This window comes from Salvelinus alpinus, chromosome 3 (genome assembly GCF_045679555.1).
Source record: "Salvelinus alpinus chromosome 3, SLU_Salpinus.1, whole genome shotgun sequence".
Classification (NCBI taxonomy): Eukaryota; Metazoa; Chordata; class Actinopteri; order Salmoniformes; family Salmonidae; genus Salvelinus; species Salvelinus alpinus.
Window position 1 is genome coordinate 44802008 of NC_092088.1, and position 18226 is coordinate 44820233.

Here is an 18226-nt window from a genome sequence, read left to right on the forward strand (position 1 = left end):
CTGTGAAAACAGCACAAAAACAACAGTCAGGAGTTCAATGGCAGTACAAACCTCACCATCTATTCATATAACGCAACAGTGCCATGTCTAGTGCTGTTCTTTGTTCTTCAGCCAAAGAACGTAAGCTGAACACAAGGTTAAAAGCTTATTGGATTAACTAAATTAACAAAATCAGCCTCGAGCATTTTGCTGAGTGAAGATCACGCCACTAGGGGCTCTATCACAGCACAACATGGCAGTTGCATTATGTGAACACCAGATGGCATTATGACATTATGAAACCATCACATTCACTGGGAGGGAGGTGTGATGATGATGATGAGGTACATTGATGGTACATGACATGATGATGTAATGATGTGCTCACCCAAGGTAACACAGACAGCACTGAGTGGGATTGACAGCTGTGGCCTTTCCCAGTCAGGAACTGAGGCTCACGTGTGAGGCTCTGTGTTTGTGTGTATGACATATGCACACTGTGTGTGTGTGTGTGTGTGTGTGTGTGTGTGTGTGTGTGTGTGTGTGTGTGTGTGTGTGTGTGTGTGTGTGTGTGTGTGTGTGTGTGTGTGTGTGTGTGTGTGTGTGTGTGTGTGTGTGTGTGTGTGTGTGTGTGTGTGTGTGTGTGAAAGAGAGAGAAAGAGTGTGTGTATGTGTGACTCACAAAGCTGCGGGAGGGGGCGAGGAGTTCGGGTCGGCCCCCTATGACGGTGCCACTCAGACTGCGGGCAATGCGGCGGAGGTTCTCAGCACTGTAGTTCTTGTCATCTCCCAGTAGTCGCTCACATGACCCAGGCTACAGGGACACAACAAACACATTGTGTGAAACACACTCCTACACACACGCATGCACAACAGGGCTCAACATTCAGGGCTGCCCGCTGGCCTGGCATCTTCTGCCGAGCTCACCGGGCCAGTTAGTCAAGCTTTCATATGGCCCGCTTGGGCCAGTACATTTTCAAACTCCAAAATGGACAAATAATATTGTATAGTTATATTTCATCCTTGATCATCTTCCCGACGTCAGACACTCCACACTTGCTTTCAATCAGCAATCGGTTACCAAGCATGAATGTCAAACTCTCCCTCTCCGTCTCGAGTGACCTAGGCTACGTCCAGGCTACTCGCGCCAGACCAATTTCAGCAGAGGCAGGAAGCTCGTCAATTCAGTCCTTAACCTGCTTTTCAGTCTTTGATAATATAAGGCATCCTACACAGAGATGTCACTATTAGCAAAGGAAGGTTTACGTAGGCCTAGGCCTACACTATGGAGCTGCTTGTCATGGCATGACAAGTATTTACACAGCTCACTTGTTGGCTAAATACAGGAAGAAATAAAAGTGTATTAGGCATAAATAAATAAAATATAGGTGTGAGTTCAAAACATTCAAATTTGTGTCAAATAGCCTACATATCCGATAAATAGCCCATTAAGAAATAGATGTGGGATTCAGTCCAGTCAGGATCCGAATCATAGCGTGCCAATCATGGTCCGTGCTATACGGGATCCTGCCCGAATGGTGAAGGTAAGGGTTAAAGTTAGGGTTATGATTTGGGTCATGGTTAGGGTAAGGGATAAGGGTTTGTCAGCTTGTCAGATGACATTGAAAAAAATGTAAGCGCACAAACTAGGCTACGGGTGAAAGGCGAACATTAAATAATTAGTGTATCATAGCAGAAAATACAGAGGGAGAACGAATAGAGAGACCGAAACAATGTTTCTTATCGGTGCCAAGTGCCTGGTAAAAAAGAGAAAAGCAGGACGATGGAGGATGAGCTAAAAGGAAAATGACAGGGAGCAAAAAAGAGTGAGGAAATTTCAGCCTCTAACCACGTTTCCATCCACAGTTTTTATGAGTGTAAAGTCATACCATATTTACGACAGCTGTAATGGAAACAGGAAGTTTCGGTGCAATTTCATGAATGCCTAATGATAATTTGTTTGTTCGGCATGACGGGAGCTATTTTTTGTGCAGTAAAAATAATTAATGCGAAAAATGGCAATGGGAATGCCTTTATGTGCAAATATTTATATAATAGGCCTAACCATCTTATCGACATAAACTTGGAGTCACGCGATGATATGGTGTGTGGTCCTTCCACTATGACTTGGGAAACCATGCACTTTATTAGGCTACAGATTAAATCAATTATGATGAACTTCACATGGTGCTCCTTTCCAATAACTATCGAGGGTCTTATTCTGGAAACATGATGACTGATGCTTGGTAGAGTTGAAAATGCGATGGAAACAATTAATTTTAGATTTTTATTTGGTACATGAAAACGTGCGCGAAAAAGTACAATTTGTGTGCACGATCACGCACTGATTTTTGTCCATTTGTTGGAAACACACCACTAGCTAGGTTTCCATACAATTTGAGACAGATTTTCATCTGCTTAAAACAATATCCACATTTTCCCACCAGAGATGTTTTCATCAAACTGACTTATTGTGGATTAAATGCTGTGCGTAATGATGTAGTGCACATCAAAATAACTTTTGCGGTTACATTTCTATGTACTGAATGAAAAATACAACTTAAATGGGTTTCCATCACATTTTCTAAGCTACTGATGGTTTTGTCACAAAAACTGTTGTGTTATCGGTGGCGTGTATTCATGGATGCCAAGGGAAGCCAGGCTTCCCAAAAAGTTGACCAATAAAAAAATACATAAACATAAAATAATTGATATTTTATCTTTCTGTGTTTCATAATTTTCCTTCAATTCGCAAGAGGCTGAATGTATCTCACCGGAGAAAGCATCCAAGCGAGTGAAACAGCGCCCCTCTGTCTTTCTATGTGTAGGCCATCTATCTGATGTTGTCTGGTCCAAACGAGTATGACATTGTTGTCGCCCGTAAGCATTGAAAGGAATGCAAGGGAAACCAGCGAGCATTTGGCCTCCCTTGATAAAAAAGTATACCAAATTTGCCAATCAGCGTTGAGCTAAACTGAGCGAGCTCAACTAAATGGTCCTGACGCACCAAAAAAAAAGTATCAAGGGAAGCCAGCTTGGATTTTGACGTCACTCCTATAATATCGCATTGAGAGCATACGTCATTGACAGAAACAACTTGAATTGTTGCATCTCGTTGTGTTGTTGTTCTCCGGTGTCTAGCTAGCTAGCTAGCTAAAGTTGTCCCTTTCCTAAATTAGCCATGGATGGAGATAGGGATTTGGACTTGTGGTTTTACTTAATTCTCCGTAATGCATTACTTAATTCTCTGTAATACATTAATTCTCCATTAATTAATACATTGCTGTGCCCCTGGTCTGAGAGGATGGAAGTTCAATATGTAGAATGCTAACGTTAACTAGCTAACGTTGCCCATGAATGGAAGTTAGGCTAGCGAGCAAGCATTTTAGCCAGGTAGCCTAGGACAACAAAAAATAAAACGTGTACTGTATGACACAGTGATCGACCGTTTCTTCAACATGAAAGAGAGGAGGATGGCATTGGCGTTTCTCTACAAGTAGGGTGAGTCAACATACTTTTCTACCTGCACAAATGTGCACACACACACACACAAATCAGAAGCATGGACAGCCACATCATATTTAGCTTACGTTGATTGGACTAAATTGTTTTTGGTATCTTTTAGTTGTCACTGTAATAGACTAAGCAGAGGTGATTTGATGATGTTGAAATGTTGAAGTTGAAATGGTGCTGGAATAGTTGAGGCAGACCATTATTTATTGGTGTTCCTGTCGCTGTTGACATGCCCAATTGTGACCACAATGTACCGAAATCATGAATTTCTCCAAATGCATACCGAGAATCAGTGTATATTGTTACATTCTCCCCTTCCAACAGCCTACAAGCCTCTGCCAATGCAACTCCGCCCCCTGGGCTGACACCGAGGCTGGCAGTGGGCCAGCCTTCACTATTCCTCTGTCATCACACACAGCGTACCCCATTACTTTCTTCCCTTCTGTGGTCATGTAACTAGAGCCATCTGTATTTAATACTTTTCCCGATTCCAATGCTGTCTCTTGCAAACCAGGCCTCGGTTTTGGAGTAATCTGATCTGGGTCACATGTATGTGATTCACCCTCCCCAGGCAACGGCATTAACGACGCAGGATTCAAAGCACCAATCTTCTGAAATAGTAGATTTTCCCCAGTTAACGTTAACTCCCATTTTGTCCATCTGTGGTTCTAAATAAATAGTTGTAGCAAAAAAAAAATATAAACCTGTTTTTGCTTTGTCATTATGGGGTATTGTATGTAGATTGATGAGGGGAAAAAACAATTGAATCAATTTTAGAATAAGGCTGTAACGTAATAAAATGTGGAAAAAGTCAAGGGGTCTGAATACTTTCCGAAGGCACTGTACACTATTTATGATGGTGTATATCAACATCATCCCGGAAACCCTAGACCCACTCCAATTCGCATACCGCCCCAACAGATCCACAGATGACGCAATCTCAATCGCACTCCACACTGCCCCTTCCCACCTGGACGAAAGGAACACCTATGTGAGAATGCTGTTCATTGACTACAGCTCAGCGTTCAACACCATAGTGCCCATTAAGCTCATCAATAAGCTAAGGCCCCTGGGACTAAACACCTCCCTCTGCAACTGAATCCTGGAATTCCTGACGGGCCACCCCTAGGTGATTAGGGTAGGCAACAACACATCTGCAACGCTGATCCTCAACACGGGGGCCCCTCAAGGGTGCGTGCTTATTCCCCTCCTTTACTCCCTGTTCACCCACGGCTGCTTGGCCAAGCACGACACCATAAAGTTTGCTTTCAGGACCTATATACTAGTCTCAGAGGAAGGCCCCAAAAATTGTCAAATACTCCAGTCATAGACTGTTCTCTCTGCTACCATGCGGCAAGCGGTACCAAAGCACCAAGTCTAGGTCCAAAAGGCTCCTCAACAGCTTCTACCCCCAAGCCATAAGACTGCTGAACAATTCATCAAATTGCACCCACACTATTTACATTGATCCCCCCCCCCCACACCCCCACCCCCACCCCCAGTGTTTTTACACCGCTGCTACTAGCTGTTAATTATCTATGCATAGTCACTTTACCTCTACCTACAAGTACAAATTACCTCGACTAACCTGTACCCCCGCACATTGACTCGGTACCGGTACCCCCTGTATATAGCCTCGTTATTGTTATTTTATTGTGTAACATTTTATTATATTTTTTTACTTTTGTAAATATATATATATTTTTCTTGAACTGCATTGTTGGTTAAGGGCTTGTAAGTAAGCATTTTATGGTAAGGTCTACACCTGTTACCAATTGGATACCACGAAATTGGAGAGAAAAAGGAGGTAAAAAAAATAATTTAAACAATTAAATATATTTTTTAAAGTCACCAGTTTCTCCATTAGCTCAGTATCTCGCAATGGCCATTAGCACAGCTGTCTGCGAAAGGGGATTGTCCTGCATGTAAAGTATCACAACCGACTGGAGTTCCTCTCTGGCGACAACTCAGCTCAGCCGCATCATCACAATTGAGGGACCAGACCTTGATGAATTCAACGCAGAGCAAGCTGTTCTGAGGTGGTGGGGGTCTGGGTCTGCCAGCTAGACGCCCAGGGTTCACTACTTGGGGAGGAAGACAGAACCAGCCAACAGAAGAGGCTCTGGAGAGTTTGAGACGAATGGGGGGAGGAAATGAAGCATGGGGGGGATGAGGCTATCAAATTCACACAACGACATGCTTTTCATAAAATTATTCCTTTTAACAAAATGTTGTTTCAGTGTCTTTTCTTCAGTTATCACAGGGCATCATGTTGAGTCCGGGTCATCCTCTGACAAAACAAGACTGCAGTCTGACCTCCATTCAATGATAATCAGAGCCCAGCATCCAATCAAAACAGTTATGAATATGCGTGTTTGTTCTGCTGCACCACCACACCAATACAATATTGGCCAGTGGTTACAATGTTACAGCCAGTAACTTTGAAAAGCCTCTGACCCGGTGTGCCACTGGCAAATATACCTGAATGTCAAGCCCTGCAAAAAAACATGCATGTACAGACACAGGGACTGACGCTAACACATGCCAGTCCGCCCACACACACACACGTCACTCAGATACAACCTTCACACATCCGCACCAAATCACCAAGCAGCCTCCACACACACAGCTTTGAACATGCATCACCACACACAGCCCTGAAATTCACAATCAGCCACATGTAGGACAATGAACGCACGCACACACGCACACAAACACCCTGTGGATGCCAACCTTGTTGTGTTGTGTGGGGCTGCTGGTGTAGCCTGGCGTTCTGTAAGCATATCTCTCTAACTCGGCTGTGGGAGTCTTGGAGCGGCCAGGTGCAGCCAGCCCAGACAACAGCTTCCTAGCCGCTGCAGATACAACACAGAGACACAGTATTAGTTGTGGATAGCTCGAACCCACTTACATTTTTATCCCTCATCATATCTACCTTTTTAATTTTAAATTTTTACAGTTGTACCATACATCACTGGTCAGTGAGTATACTTACGTTGCTTGTTGGCAGTGGGCTGGGGGCTGACTCCGCGTGGGGCCCGGTGCAGGCTGGTGGCCTGAAGGCTCGCCTGGTACAGAGAGTCTAGCTCCGACAGCTCCTCACAGGGCGACCCAACCACAGGGGCAGCCTGGGAGTTGTAGTAGCGGGTCACGTTCTCTGCCCAGCGCTCCACTGGCATGGCGGCACCTGGCATGTAGTTGCCAGACACTGGGGAAGGGGTCCGCCCTGGTCTGATGGGGGTGGATGGAGGGCAGTGGGAGTCTGTAGGAGGGGCGTAGAAGGGGGAGTCGAAGGCGGCCGGCTGGTCCAGGCTCCAGCCGGACCAGTTACGGGTGGGAGGGGGAGGAGGAGGGCCGAGCCTGGAGGTGTTGGAGGAGATGGGGACAGGGGAGCTGTGGTTCTGATGGGCTGGAGGAGGCTGAGAGGGGCCCAGGGCTGGCCGTCTGGAATAGGCATCCTCCATGTTGGCGTCGCCCCTTTCCTCTGAGGTGTGGCTGACTGGAGAGGGTGTCCTGGAGTGCGGGCGTGGGGTGGGCAGAGTCGGGGCTGTGGGGTTACTGTTCCAGTGTGAGGGTGCAGCTGGCTGGTGGTTGGGCAGGGCTGGGGTCTGGTCATGGCCTCCCTCAGTAAAGCTCTCGTCCCGGCCATTCACACACAGGGCAGGCAGGGACACGGCAGCGTGCTTGTGGAGGGGTCTCACATGAGTACAGGAGTTATCTAGCACGCCTGACATCTCCAGTCCTTCCCGGCGCCCCCACGCCTCCGCTATGAACCCCCCCATGGGTGACCCTGTGTGAGGGCTCGGGGGCATAGCGACAGGGGGGTGGCTCAGGGGCTCAAGGAGTGAGTTTGTGCTGGAGGGAAGGGGCTTAACGTAGAGAGGAGAAGGCGTGTTTCTGATGGCTTCCGGGACTGCTTGTGGTTGGTCCTCCTGGGCGTCTGTCAACAGTATTTGGATTGGGACAGGCTGTTCACTAGGAAGGAGGAGGAAAGAGGCTCATGTTATGGGCTGGTTAGTGAATGATGGCGAGGCATCTCTCGCATGTCTTTGCTCTGAAACAGAGGAGGATTTTGTATTGTTTACTATTCTAAATACTACTTTGTATACTATACACATGTTCCAGGTCTAAAATGTGTGTGTGTGTGTGTGTGTGTGTGTGTGTGTGTGTGTGTGTGTGTGTGTGTGTGTGTGTGTGTGTGTGTGTGTGTGTGTGTGTGCGCATGTCAGTGTGTCCATGGGAGTCCGTGTGTGCGGGTATGTGAGTTGACTGTGCATGCGTGCGAGTTAACTGTGTGTGTGTGTGTGTGTGTGTGTGTGTGTGTGTGTGTGTGTGTGTGTGTGTGTGTGTGATGTTTCTGTAACAGATGGACATTTTAGAGCTTTGGCACAGGTGAGCCATGGGGATGGCGGGGGTGGCTCAGAACCGGACCCCTGGAAGAGGCACTCGTGTCTGTGGACCCCTAGGACCTGGACTCACAGCAACCTCCACAATAACTAAAGAGTAAACACCCACACACAACCCTCCAAACAACACAGCAGCACTAGCTACACTGAATAAGAGATGGCATGAGCAAATATTTGAAAACCTTAAAACACAAGGGTAAAATTGTGTGTTAGGAAAGAATGATGCTGTATTAATGGTTAGATTTGGAATCAGATTAGCACACATAGACCTACTGTAAAGAACCTAGGTTAAAGAAAATATAACAGCATTTCTCCCTTTGTTTCTATGCACATTGAACACACCTTCTACATACAAATCAATGGTGTTTTTCCTATACTACCTGCAAAGCATTTTGCATGTTAAAGAATAAACCAGGACTGTGTGATCCCTTGTTCCACTCCTTCCAGAGTCACATGAGGAGCTCAGCCACGGGTGTGGGCTGAACAGGTGAGGTCAGGTGGGGGATGGGAGTCACAGGACACAGACAGGAGACAGTGCTGGTACCTGGGGGGCCCCTGGGGAGAGGGACAGGGCTGATCCTGCTTCTCTGTCTGCTCCTGATCCTGTTGCTGGGGTCTGTCTTCCTGCTGCTGCTGCTGCATGCGCTGCTGCAGGCCCCGCGCTCTCCTCATGCACTTTTGCAGCCGGGCCTCAGCCACTGTCCTGCTATGGGTGTTAGCGCCACCCTCATGCATGGGAAGCCTGAGTTTAGCTACAGTGCGAAAAAAAAGGGAAGGAAAGCAGAAAAGAAAAAAATATAGAAAAATGCAGAAAATAAAGAGCTGCGTTATGGGGATGCATGCAAAAACAACTTGGCACAAAATCAAATCATAGGATTAGACTGTTGAAATAATGACGTGGGTTTGGGAGGGGTGTGTGGATGGGTTTTGGGGTTGGGGAGGACACAAACAGGCACCACGCTTGGTGAGTAAAATGGATGTGTGTGTGTTGTAAATTAAAATGGACAAAGGCTGATGATACACACTGGGGAAATTAAGATCCACAGTGACTCTTAACAAAATATTCTGTTCATACGGCAAATGGTTAAATCATATAGAATAACGTTAAATTAATCAAATCAAAGTGAACTGTGTTAAGGCAAAACAATTAAATTGATAGTTTTAAGCTGAGCCCTTCCCTTGGCGCAATATATCCAAGAAGACTGAGAAGAAAATAAAGGCTGTTCCTCGGTATTTCGACTCATATCACAGCGGCTGAACTGAGAAAAATAGCGGCTATTTTTCAAACTCTTTGTCTTGGTTAGCGGGCGAAATATCTTTAATTCAGACGTTTTTAGTAATCGACTTGACTTGCTGTAGATCTTAAAGGGAGAAATGGAGGAATGGGCTTTGTGAGACGAGGGGATAGTGGGGTGCCTGACAAGGGAAATTGTGTGTGTGTGTGTGTGTGTGTGTGTGTGTGTGTGTGTGTGTGTGTGTGTGTGTGTGTGTGTGTGTGTGTGTGTGTGTGTGTGTGTGTGTGTGTGTGAGCATTCCTCAGTGGATGAGTCAGGAGTATCAAACACACATTCAAGACGCTGACGACAGAGACAGTGAAACTGTGAAAGTCACATCAAAACACAAAGACATTAGGAAACGAGGACAAACACAGACAGAGAGACCACACTAACAACAGACTCACTGCCATGTTGACATAACAGACCCAGGCCACATTGTCCTAAATGAGCCTTGGGAAGATTTGGTTGTCATAGCGCGGGATTCCCTGACCCCTCCCTCTCTGTGCTAGCAGGCAGGCTAATAACCACGGTGATGGGTAAATATCCCTGCGACTGTCCTCGTTTCATTATCATCAGACTGGGATGGATGGTACGCAGAGGGCTGGAACCTTATCAGCCGTCCCGAACTTGTGTTTAGACAGACCAAATTGTCTCTTCCCCTAGTCATTACTCAAGACTGCTCCTGCTCATGTTTGCAGGGGAGGGGGGGGGGGGTATTTTAGGTTCAGGACTCTTATTGTAAGTCTGACTGGACAGAAAGCACAAATGTCAAGATATTTGGATAAAACAAGAGCTATAGTTGCGGGCACTAAAAGGGTTTTGCAACAAACTATCGCTAGGAGACGATAGAGCACCGTGTTGCACGCGCATTGCAGCAAGTATTCTGCCAATACCATAAAGTGGCACTCCAGTCTCATTTTCACCTCATTTAACACCTGATTTACTTAACAAAAGGCACATCTCAATAGGTGGTCCAGGTAGGTTATGACGTAGCACAAGTGGTGGGGTGGGCCTTCCCTCTTTTGTTCTCTATTGCTCCTCGAGCAAAGGGTGAGGCCGGTGAAATCACAACTTCCCATCAGACCAACTCCTTGAATGCCCTACTCCTTGAATTTTGTAGTTGTGTCTACCCTTTAGTGTGTGTACTTTACTGTATTTATACTTGGGATATCGCTTTTCAATAGTAAATTTTTTTTTTAAATTTTTTTTTTAAATCACTGGAGGTCATCTTTAACCTTTTGGGTATAGATAGTCAGATGACTGGTTCAAACCAAGTGACTCTGTGGCCTGAAAGTAGGTCTTTGTCATATAGGACCCTCCAGTCCACACCAAAGGTCAAATAACCACACCCTTCTTGTAGCATAGCTGTCTTATGCGCAATAGTGGTAAGGACTACAGGTGAAACCAACAGAGACACACATGGACAGACACACAAGTAGGTAGATAGGTAGGTAGGTGGTGGTATGGTGTTCTAGCGGGTCGGCTGGGCTGGCAGCAGGCACAGGGAAGCAGGTCAGGTCTACTTACATACAGCTTCATTAACCACAGACAGAGCGGCGGCCACCTCGCCAGCCTGCTCCAGTCGCAGAGACTGGTCTAGCAGTAGCTCAGCGTCCGACACGCACCGTTCATAGCCGTCCCCTTTGCCTAAGAAACACAGATATGCACACACACCAAAAGCAAAGCTCTTTAAATATCTAGAAAGATATTTAAAACAAAAAAAGGCACACCGTGGGGGGGGTTGAGTTAATGATATGTCTTTGCAACCCTTTGAAGATGGAGGACTTATTGTTCACTTCAGGATCGCCTGACCTAAATCTGTGTATACTGCTACAAGCCCCACTAGTTCAATCCGATTTCTCTCCACTACAAAACGCAGCGAACATTCAAACGCGCTTTTTAACCCTTCTACGCTGTGACTGGGCCACTGGCCGGCCACACATTCTAACCATCTGAATGAGGAAACTTCCAATTGTGTGGGTGGGGGGGGGGAACAATGCTCTTTTTTGTTAGACAACAGCAGTCCCATTTTTCAGCCCACTCAGGGTGCTTTCGACATGAAGCACTCAGACACCTGCTCCATAAAGAGACACACAGCCAAACCCAGGCGGTGTGGGGCAGGGCTGCCTCCGGGGGAACAACCGATGCAGCTCCCTGTTCTCTTCTGATTTCCACATGCTGTACTAGGGTCACCAACCCTGTACTCATGGGCTTCAGAGTGGAACTCCTTTAGCTGAGCAACCAGGCTGGGTCTGGTCTGGGGCCTTACCCTGGTTCTGTAGCTCGTCCAGGTCCATGAACTTGCTGGGTCTGGGGTTGAACCCCAAGGCGGCCTCCTTTTCCTTCTCCTTCCTCCTCTGTAACTCCTGCTCCCTCGCTCGCCTGGCCACCTCCTCCTGCAGCTCGTCCAGTTCGCTGCGGCCTTCTCCCGCTGTGCGACACACACACACACACACATTAATATCGTAGCTTTCTATAATGGTCCCTGTTCAATAGCATGACAAGACAAGGCAGGGGGAAGAGGTGTGAGGAGTGACAGTGTGTACACATCATCACACTTTGAGCCCACAGAGATACAGAGATGAATTAACATAAACCATCTGCTCAGAGTTCATAATGAATATACAGTGCATTCGGAAAGTATTCAGACCCCTTGACTTTTTCCCACATTTTGTTACGTTACAGCCTTATTCTAAAATTGATTAAATGTTTTCCCCCCCCACATCAATCAACACACAATACCCCATAATGACAAAGCAAAAACAGGTTTTTAGAAATGGACAAATTGAATAAAAAACACAGAAATCTTACATATTACAATTACTCAGTACTTTGTTGAAGCACCTTTGGCAGCGATTACAGCCTCGAGTCTTCTTAGGTATGACGCTACAAGCTTGGCACACCTGTATTTGGGGAGTTTCTCTGCAGATCCTCTCAAGCTCTGTCAGGTTGGATGGGGAGCGTCTCTGCACAGCTATTGTCAGGTCTCTCCAGAGATATTCGAACCGGAATCAATTCCAGGCTCTGGCTGGGCCACTCAAGGACATTCAGAGATTTGTCCCGAAGCCACTCCGGCGTTGTCTTGGCTGTGTGCTTAGGGTCGTTGTCCTGTTGGAAGGTGGACCTTCGCCCCAGTCTGAGGTCCTGAGCGCTCTGGAGCAGGTTTTCATCAAAATTCTCTCTGTACTTTACTCTGTTCTTCTTTCCCTTGATTCCCTCTGTTCTTCTTTCCCGGCAGTCCCTGCCGCTGAAAAACATCCCCACAGCATAATGCTGCCACCACCATGCTTCACCGTAGGGATGGTGACAGGTTTCCTCCAGACGTGATGCTAGGCATTCAGACCAAAGAGTTCCATCTTGATTTCATCAGACCAGATAATCTTGTTTCTCATGGTCTGAGTCCTTTAGGTGCCTTTTGGCAAACTCCAAGTAGGCTGTCATGTGCCTTTTACTGGCTTCCGTCTGGCCACTCTACCATAAAGGACTGATTGGTGGAGTGTTGCAGGGATGGTTGTCCTTCTGGAAGGTTCTCCCATCTCCACAGAGAAACTCTGGAGCTCTGTCAGAGCTCATGGCTTGGTTTTTCCTCTGACATGGACTGTCAACTGTGGGACATTGTCTATACAGACAGGTGTGTGCCTTTCCAAATCATGTCCAATCAATTGAATTTACCACAGGTGGACTCCAATCAAGATGTTGAAACATCTCAAGGATGATCAATGGAAACAGGATACACCTGAGCTCAATTTCGAGTCTCATAGCAAAAGGTCTGAAAACTTATGTAAATAAGGTATTTCTGTTTTATATTTGTAATAAATGAGGAAACATTTCTAAAAACCTGTTTCGCTTTGTCATTATGGAGTATTGTGTGTAGATTGATGTGGGGAAAAAATTATTTTATCCATTTTAGAATGAGGCTGTATCAAACGTGGAAAAAGAGAAGTCTGAATACTTTCCGAATGCACTGTACACACCCCAAAACAGACACAACTCCACCTAAAAAGACACACATTGTGGGAAACGCACTCACACACGGACTCAGACCTACCCAGGCTTGTGTGGCTGTTGCCCCTGCATGAAGCCTTGACGTCCTGCAGGAGAGCACTGCTGCTCTTAGACTTGGGCACGGTGCGCCATGATGGACCTGAGCTGGAGCTGGAAGGCTTCTTCAGACCGGTGTCCCTGAGAGAGACAGACAGAGAAGTCAGTCATACAATACACAGTTCATCGTGTAGCTATCAGTATTTGTGAGTCTAGCCTTTTCGGATACGTGAGTTACTATCATCTAGAACCTTTCCTAGCAGTTTGTATATGCTCTACTGTACCTATGTGTATTAGCAGCATTGAGTCCCTCGCTGAGAGGCATGTCCAGGCTAACAGGACTGTTACTGTTCCTCTCGCTGCTCTCATAGCCACTCTCCATCCTCTGGATGAGCCTGGGGGGCTGCTGCTCCATGTTATGGCCCCTGGTGGTTGGCAGGGTCCAGGAGGAGGCCATATTACCAAAGGGCCCCTGTCCTTGTCCAGTGACTGACCCTGTGGGGCCCTCGGCTGGGGCCCCACTGTCTTCAGGCAGAGTGGCCCCTAGGGGACTATACCCAGCCTGTCTACGTCTCTCCCTACTGAAGATACTGTCTATATTGAGGGCCTCTCTCCGGGGCCTCCAGGCCGGTCTGTATCGTCCCCCGGAGGAGCTGGACTTGGACTCACTGCTGGTGCTGTCGGCCTCCCAGTCTCTGGCCTTGGTGGTGGCCCCTGACTCGGCCCCTAGACCCCCAAGGGCCCCGGAGCCCGAGGAGGAGGCGGAGAGGGGGCGACTGTGGATGATGTTGCTCATGGTCTCCTTGAAATCCCTCAGTCGACTGGAAGAGGAGGACTTGGGTGCGGTGCGAGGTGCTTGTTGCTCCTTCAGAGTCTCCCCTATAGAAGCCAGGGAGACAGGAGAGAGAAGAGGAGGGAGATGGAGGGATGGAGGGAGGGAGACAGAGAGAGAGAAGAGGAGTGAGACGGAGGGAGGGAGGGAGACAGATAGAGAGTGGGAGATAAATACATTAGTGGTGTGATGTCATGTGTTGATGGGGAGGGGTGGAAAAAGCAAGAAAATAATAGGATGAAAGTGCAACGCGAGTGACAACTTTGGTGATAACGGCTAACTGGACAGGACAAGAGAAAAATGGTAAAGACACACAGATTACAGTATACTACAAGATACCCTACTCCTGTACCTGTACCTGATCTCCTTGTTAAATATGTAAAACCCAAATACTATGAACTACCTGCGAAAGACTAGAGGCACTGATTCAGATGAGCTCTAAGCTGCTAGATACAGTATAGTCTCCTGAGTCATCATGCTCTTCTGTCATAGATCACTTGTCCCCTGGCTCTGCCGTGTGATTGGTCCCTAGTCTCTTGGCTCTGCCGTGTGATTGGTTCCTTCGTACCCTCGCTGTGGTAACCTGCCGACGAGGCTTCGTCAGTCTTAGAGCCCCGGCTCCTCTCCTCAAGTCGCCTCGGACGACTAGAGCTCCGCTTCCTGTCACTGGCCCCGCCCTTCCTGTCCACTGTTCCGCCTTTCCTCAGAGAGTGGCACTGCACTGGCCCACTGTCCGTCACTTGGCCTTAGGGAGGAGATTTTTATGACCGTTTACATGGTTACGACATGCGAGAAATGATGACACATAATCCATGATGAACATGATTGGGTAATGGCTGTGGCTTTAATCCTCTGTACAGTACATACAAATCTGTATTGAGTATGTTTGGGTGAGCATTACATGCTTAAACCTAAGTAGTTGCACGTGTGCATACATGCAAGGTAAAAGCATGAATTAGTACACAGTTTAGTCTGTGTATATAAGAGGAGGCTGGTGGGAAGAGCTATAGGGCTCATTGTAATGGCTGGATTGGATTCAATGGAACGTGGTTTCCATGTGTTTGATACCATTCCAATCTACCACTCCAGTCTTTACAATGAGCCCATCCTCCTACAGCTCATCCCACCAGCCTCCTCTGGTGCATAGGCCGGGGCGTATACTCTGTGTGTGTGTGTGTGTGTGTGTGTCAGCATGTGTGTATGTGTGCAAGCATGTGCCTGCGTGCATGTATGCGACTGTGTGTGTCTGTGCATACTTGTGTGTTTGAGTGAGCTTCAGACCATATTTATGTTTGAGTGTGCATATATATCTACCCTGTCTGTGTGTGTGCATATATATCTACCCTGTCTGTGTGTGTGCATATATATCTACCCTGTCTGTGTGTGTGCATATATATCTACCCTGTCTGTGTGTGCATGTATATCTACCCTGTCTGTGTGTGTGTGCATATATATCTACCCTGTCTGTGTGTGTGCATATATATCTACCCTGTCTGTATGTGTGCATATATATCTACCCTGTCAGTGTGTGTGCATATATATCTACCCTGTCTGTGTGTGCATTTATATCTACCCTGTCTGTGTGTGTGCATATATATCTACCCTGTCAGTGTGTCTGCATATATATCTACCCTGTCTGTGTGTGCATATATATCTACCCTGTCTGTGTGTGTGCATATATATCTCCCCTGTCTGTGTGTGTGCATATATCTACCCTGTCTGTGTGTGCATTTATATCTACCCTGTCTGTGTGTGTGCATATATATCTACCCTGTCTGTGTGTGTGCATATATCTACCCTGTCAGTGTGTGTGCATATATATCTACCCTGTCTGTGTGTGCATTTATATCTACCCTGTCTGTGTGTGTGCATATATATCTACCCTGTCTGTGTGTGTGCATATATATCTACCCTGTCAGTGTGTGTGCATATATACCTACCCTGTCTGTGTGTGCATATATATCTACCCTGTCTGTGTGTGTGCATATATATCTACCCTGTCTGTGTGTGTGCATATATATCTCCCCTGTCTGTGTGTGTGCATATATATCTACCCTGTCTGTGTGTGTGCATATATATCTACCCTGTCTGTGTGTGTGCATGGTATTCCTGAACTCCTCCTCCTACTACCTGTGGTCTCCAGGCTGCTGCGGGAGGCTGAGTCGTTGTCTGGGTTACAGATGACGGTTCCCTGGGAATCGGAGGAGAAGTAGCTGGCCATGGACTCATGGTGGGAGTGGGAGTGCTTGTAGGAGTAACTGTCTGTCGACGAGTCGGTGCGTGTGTCACTGGAGATGGACGGCTCGCGGCCTGTAGACAACAGCGGAACAGACACAGACAGCCATCAGAGATAACAACGAGGACACACAAGCCAGGACTTAATCAGAACAGTACAGAGAGCAGGAAACAACCGCTTCAAGAAGGAGAAACACGTCGTGTATAAATTGCATTTGTTTTACTTTAACTACTAGTTCCATTTGAAAGAAGAAGGAAAAAAATACTATTTGAACACAGGTGTGGTAATGCAACAGCCATTCTGTGCGTGTAGCAAGTGATCTCGTGTGACGCGAGGCGTCGCGTACCCGAGTCCTCACTGTCGTAGTATGACCTGTTGAAGTGGTGCAGGTCCAAGCGGGAGGGCAGGTCCTGCACTGACACGGGCGTCCCCCGGGGGTCAGCGTAGAGCAGTAGCAGGGGCTGGTAGTGGCCCTTGATGCACCGAGACACAACGTCCTTCCACTTGGGCCCGATCTGCCGGGAAGAGAATAAACTATGTCACGACTTTCCAGGGAACTCAAAACAAGTGGTTAGACCTGAGCATTCAGGCCCATCCCTGAAGTGAAACCTCAAACTGTTCGGAAAGAGTAGGAAAGACAGACACCCAGAAAAGTACACACAGAGCGAAGCGAGTGAGCTCCCAAAAGAATGAGTGTTAGTCAAGAACACAGTTACAGTACAATAGCTACTGCTAACATTAACTGACTCTTTAAGCGCCAGAGGGGCCATTTTCCAACCCCTCTTACCCCAACCTGGTTTTCCCGAATGCACAACGAACGCTCTGCCCTCGTTCAGCACAGGAATCTGTGACAGGAAGTCCCGATAGCGCTATCGTATCAGCAAAGTGTGTGTGTGTGTGTGTGTATGTGTGTGCGTATGAGCGTATGTGTGTGTTTGAAAGCGCAAATGTGTGCGTGGGTCTACAGAGGTGGCCGCTGTGCTCTAGCTCTCTATTGGCCACGCCCTCCTGTCCAGCTGGCCAGATAAACAATAGAGGGATATCCTTGTTTTCAGGCCATTTTTGTCCAAACCCTCACTGGCTCACGTGCTGGCTTTACAGAGAGAGAGAGAGAGAGAGAAAAGCTGCTTTGTATGCAACTGTCCAGGAGTGAACGTACAGCAAAGACATTCATGTGACTAAAGCCATGATAGGAGAGAGGGGAGAGAGGAAATAAGCGAGACAGGAGAGAGAGAGAGAGAAAGGAAAGGGGAGAAAAGGGAGAGACGAAAAGGATAGAGGAGTGGGAAGAGGGGAGAATTTTTTTAAAGAAAGGGGATGGACGGAAGGAGAAAGAGCCATACCACTGGGGGAGGGAGGGACTAGGTAGAGAGATAGAGAGGAAAAGAGAGAGATGGGAGAAAGGATAGGTGCGAGCCAGAGCAGTGAGAGAAGGGCTGGTGCCCACAGAGCTGTGTGTCATTTCCTTCCCGGAGAGGGGGCGAGAGACACACACCAGAGTTGGGCCAGCAGGCCAGGCATGTGGAACTAACCAACTAACGCCTCTGCACAATGCTCCCACACCTCGTCACACAGAGAGGGGGACCTGACCTGGAACTAAAGGAGAAGCCAATCAGAACTCGCACCCATGACTGGCCACAACACTGCCGCAGTGTGAACCACCAATCAGAGTTCATCCAGATGACCTCGTGTGACAGGCTTTGGGGTCCTCAGCAGCTCTGCAGACCTCTCATTGTCCATGATAAGGACTGTGGCAGGTCACATGTGTCTCTCCATGAATTTTTGTACATACATGTTGATTGTTGTTTTTGATGTAAATTTTGTCTGGCGTAAATATCCCCAGTAGGATAATAAAGTAAAGTAAACTATTCCTATGACAACTATCCCTCCTTGGGCTGTGATGACAACGCAGCCTGTGTCATCGATTAAAAATGGAGCAAAA

General features: G+C 47.2%; 1 protein-coding gene across 5 annotated transcripts in view; it reads right to left on the minus strand.

The window, feature by feature from the left end:
• LOC139570790 (ubiquitin carboxyl-terminal hydrolase 54-like) overlaps window positions 1-18226 on the minus strand; it is a 125231-nt gene that overhangs the window by 4039 nt on the left and 102966 nt on the right. For 3 of the 5 annotated variants that reach the window (XM_071392975.1, XM_071392974.1, XM_071392977.1), the window contains 11 exons: window positions 16631-16799; window positions 16179-16358; window positions 14617-14793; window positions 13501-14095; window positions 13224-13357; window positions 11445-11606; window positions 10703-10822; window positions 8443-8650; window positions 6488-7467; window positions 6226-6347; window positions 662-793 (listed from right to left, as the gene is read on the minus strand). In XM_071392975.1, the coding sequence (XP_071249076.1) occupies window positions 662-793; window positions 6226-6347; window positions 6488-7467; window positions 8443-8650; window positions 10703-10822; window positions 11445-11606; window positions 13224-13357; window positions 13501-14095; window positions 14617-14793; window positions 16179-16358; window positions 16631-16799 (2979 nt within the window). Of the gene's footprint in view, window positions 1-661; window positions 794-6225; window positions 6348-6487; window positions 7468-8442; window positions 8651-10702; window positions 10823-11444; window positions 11607-13223; window positions 13358-13500; window positions 14096-14616; window positions 14794-16178; window positions 16359-16630; window positions 16800-18226 lie in introns of those variants that run through there. The other 2 variants (XM_071392976.1, XM_071392978.1) reach the window with 2 other exon arrangements.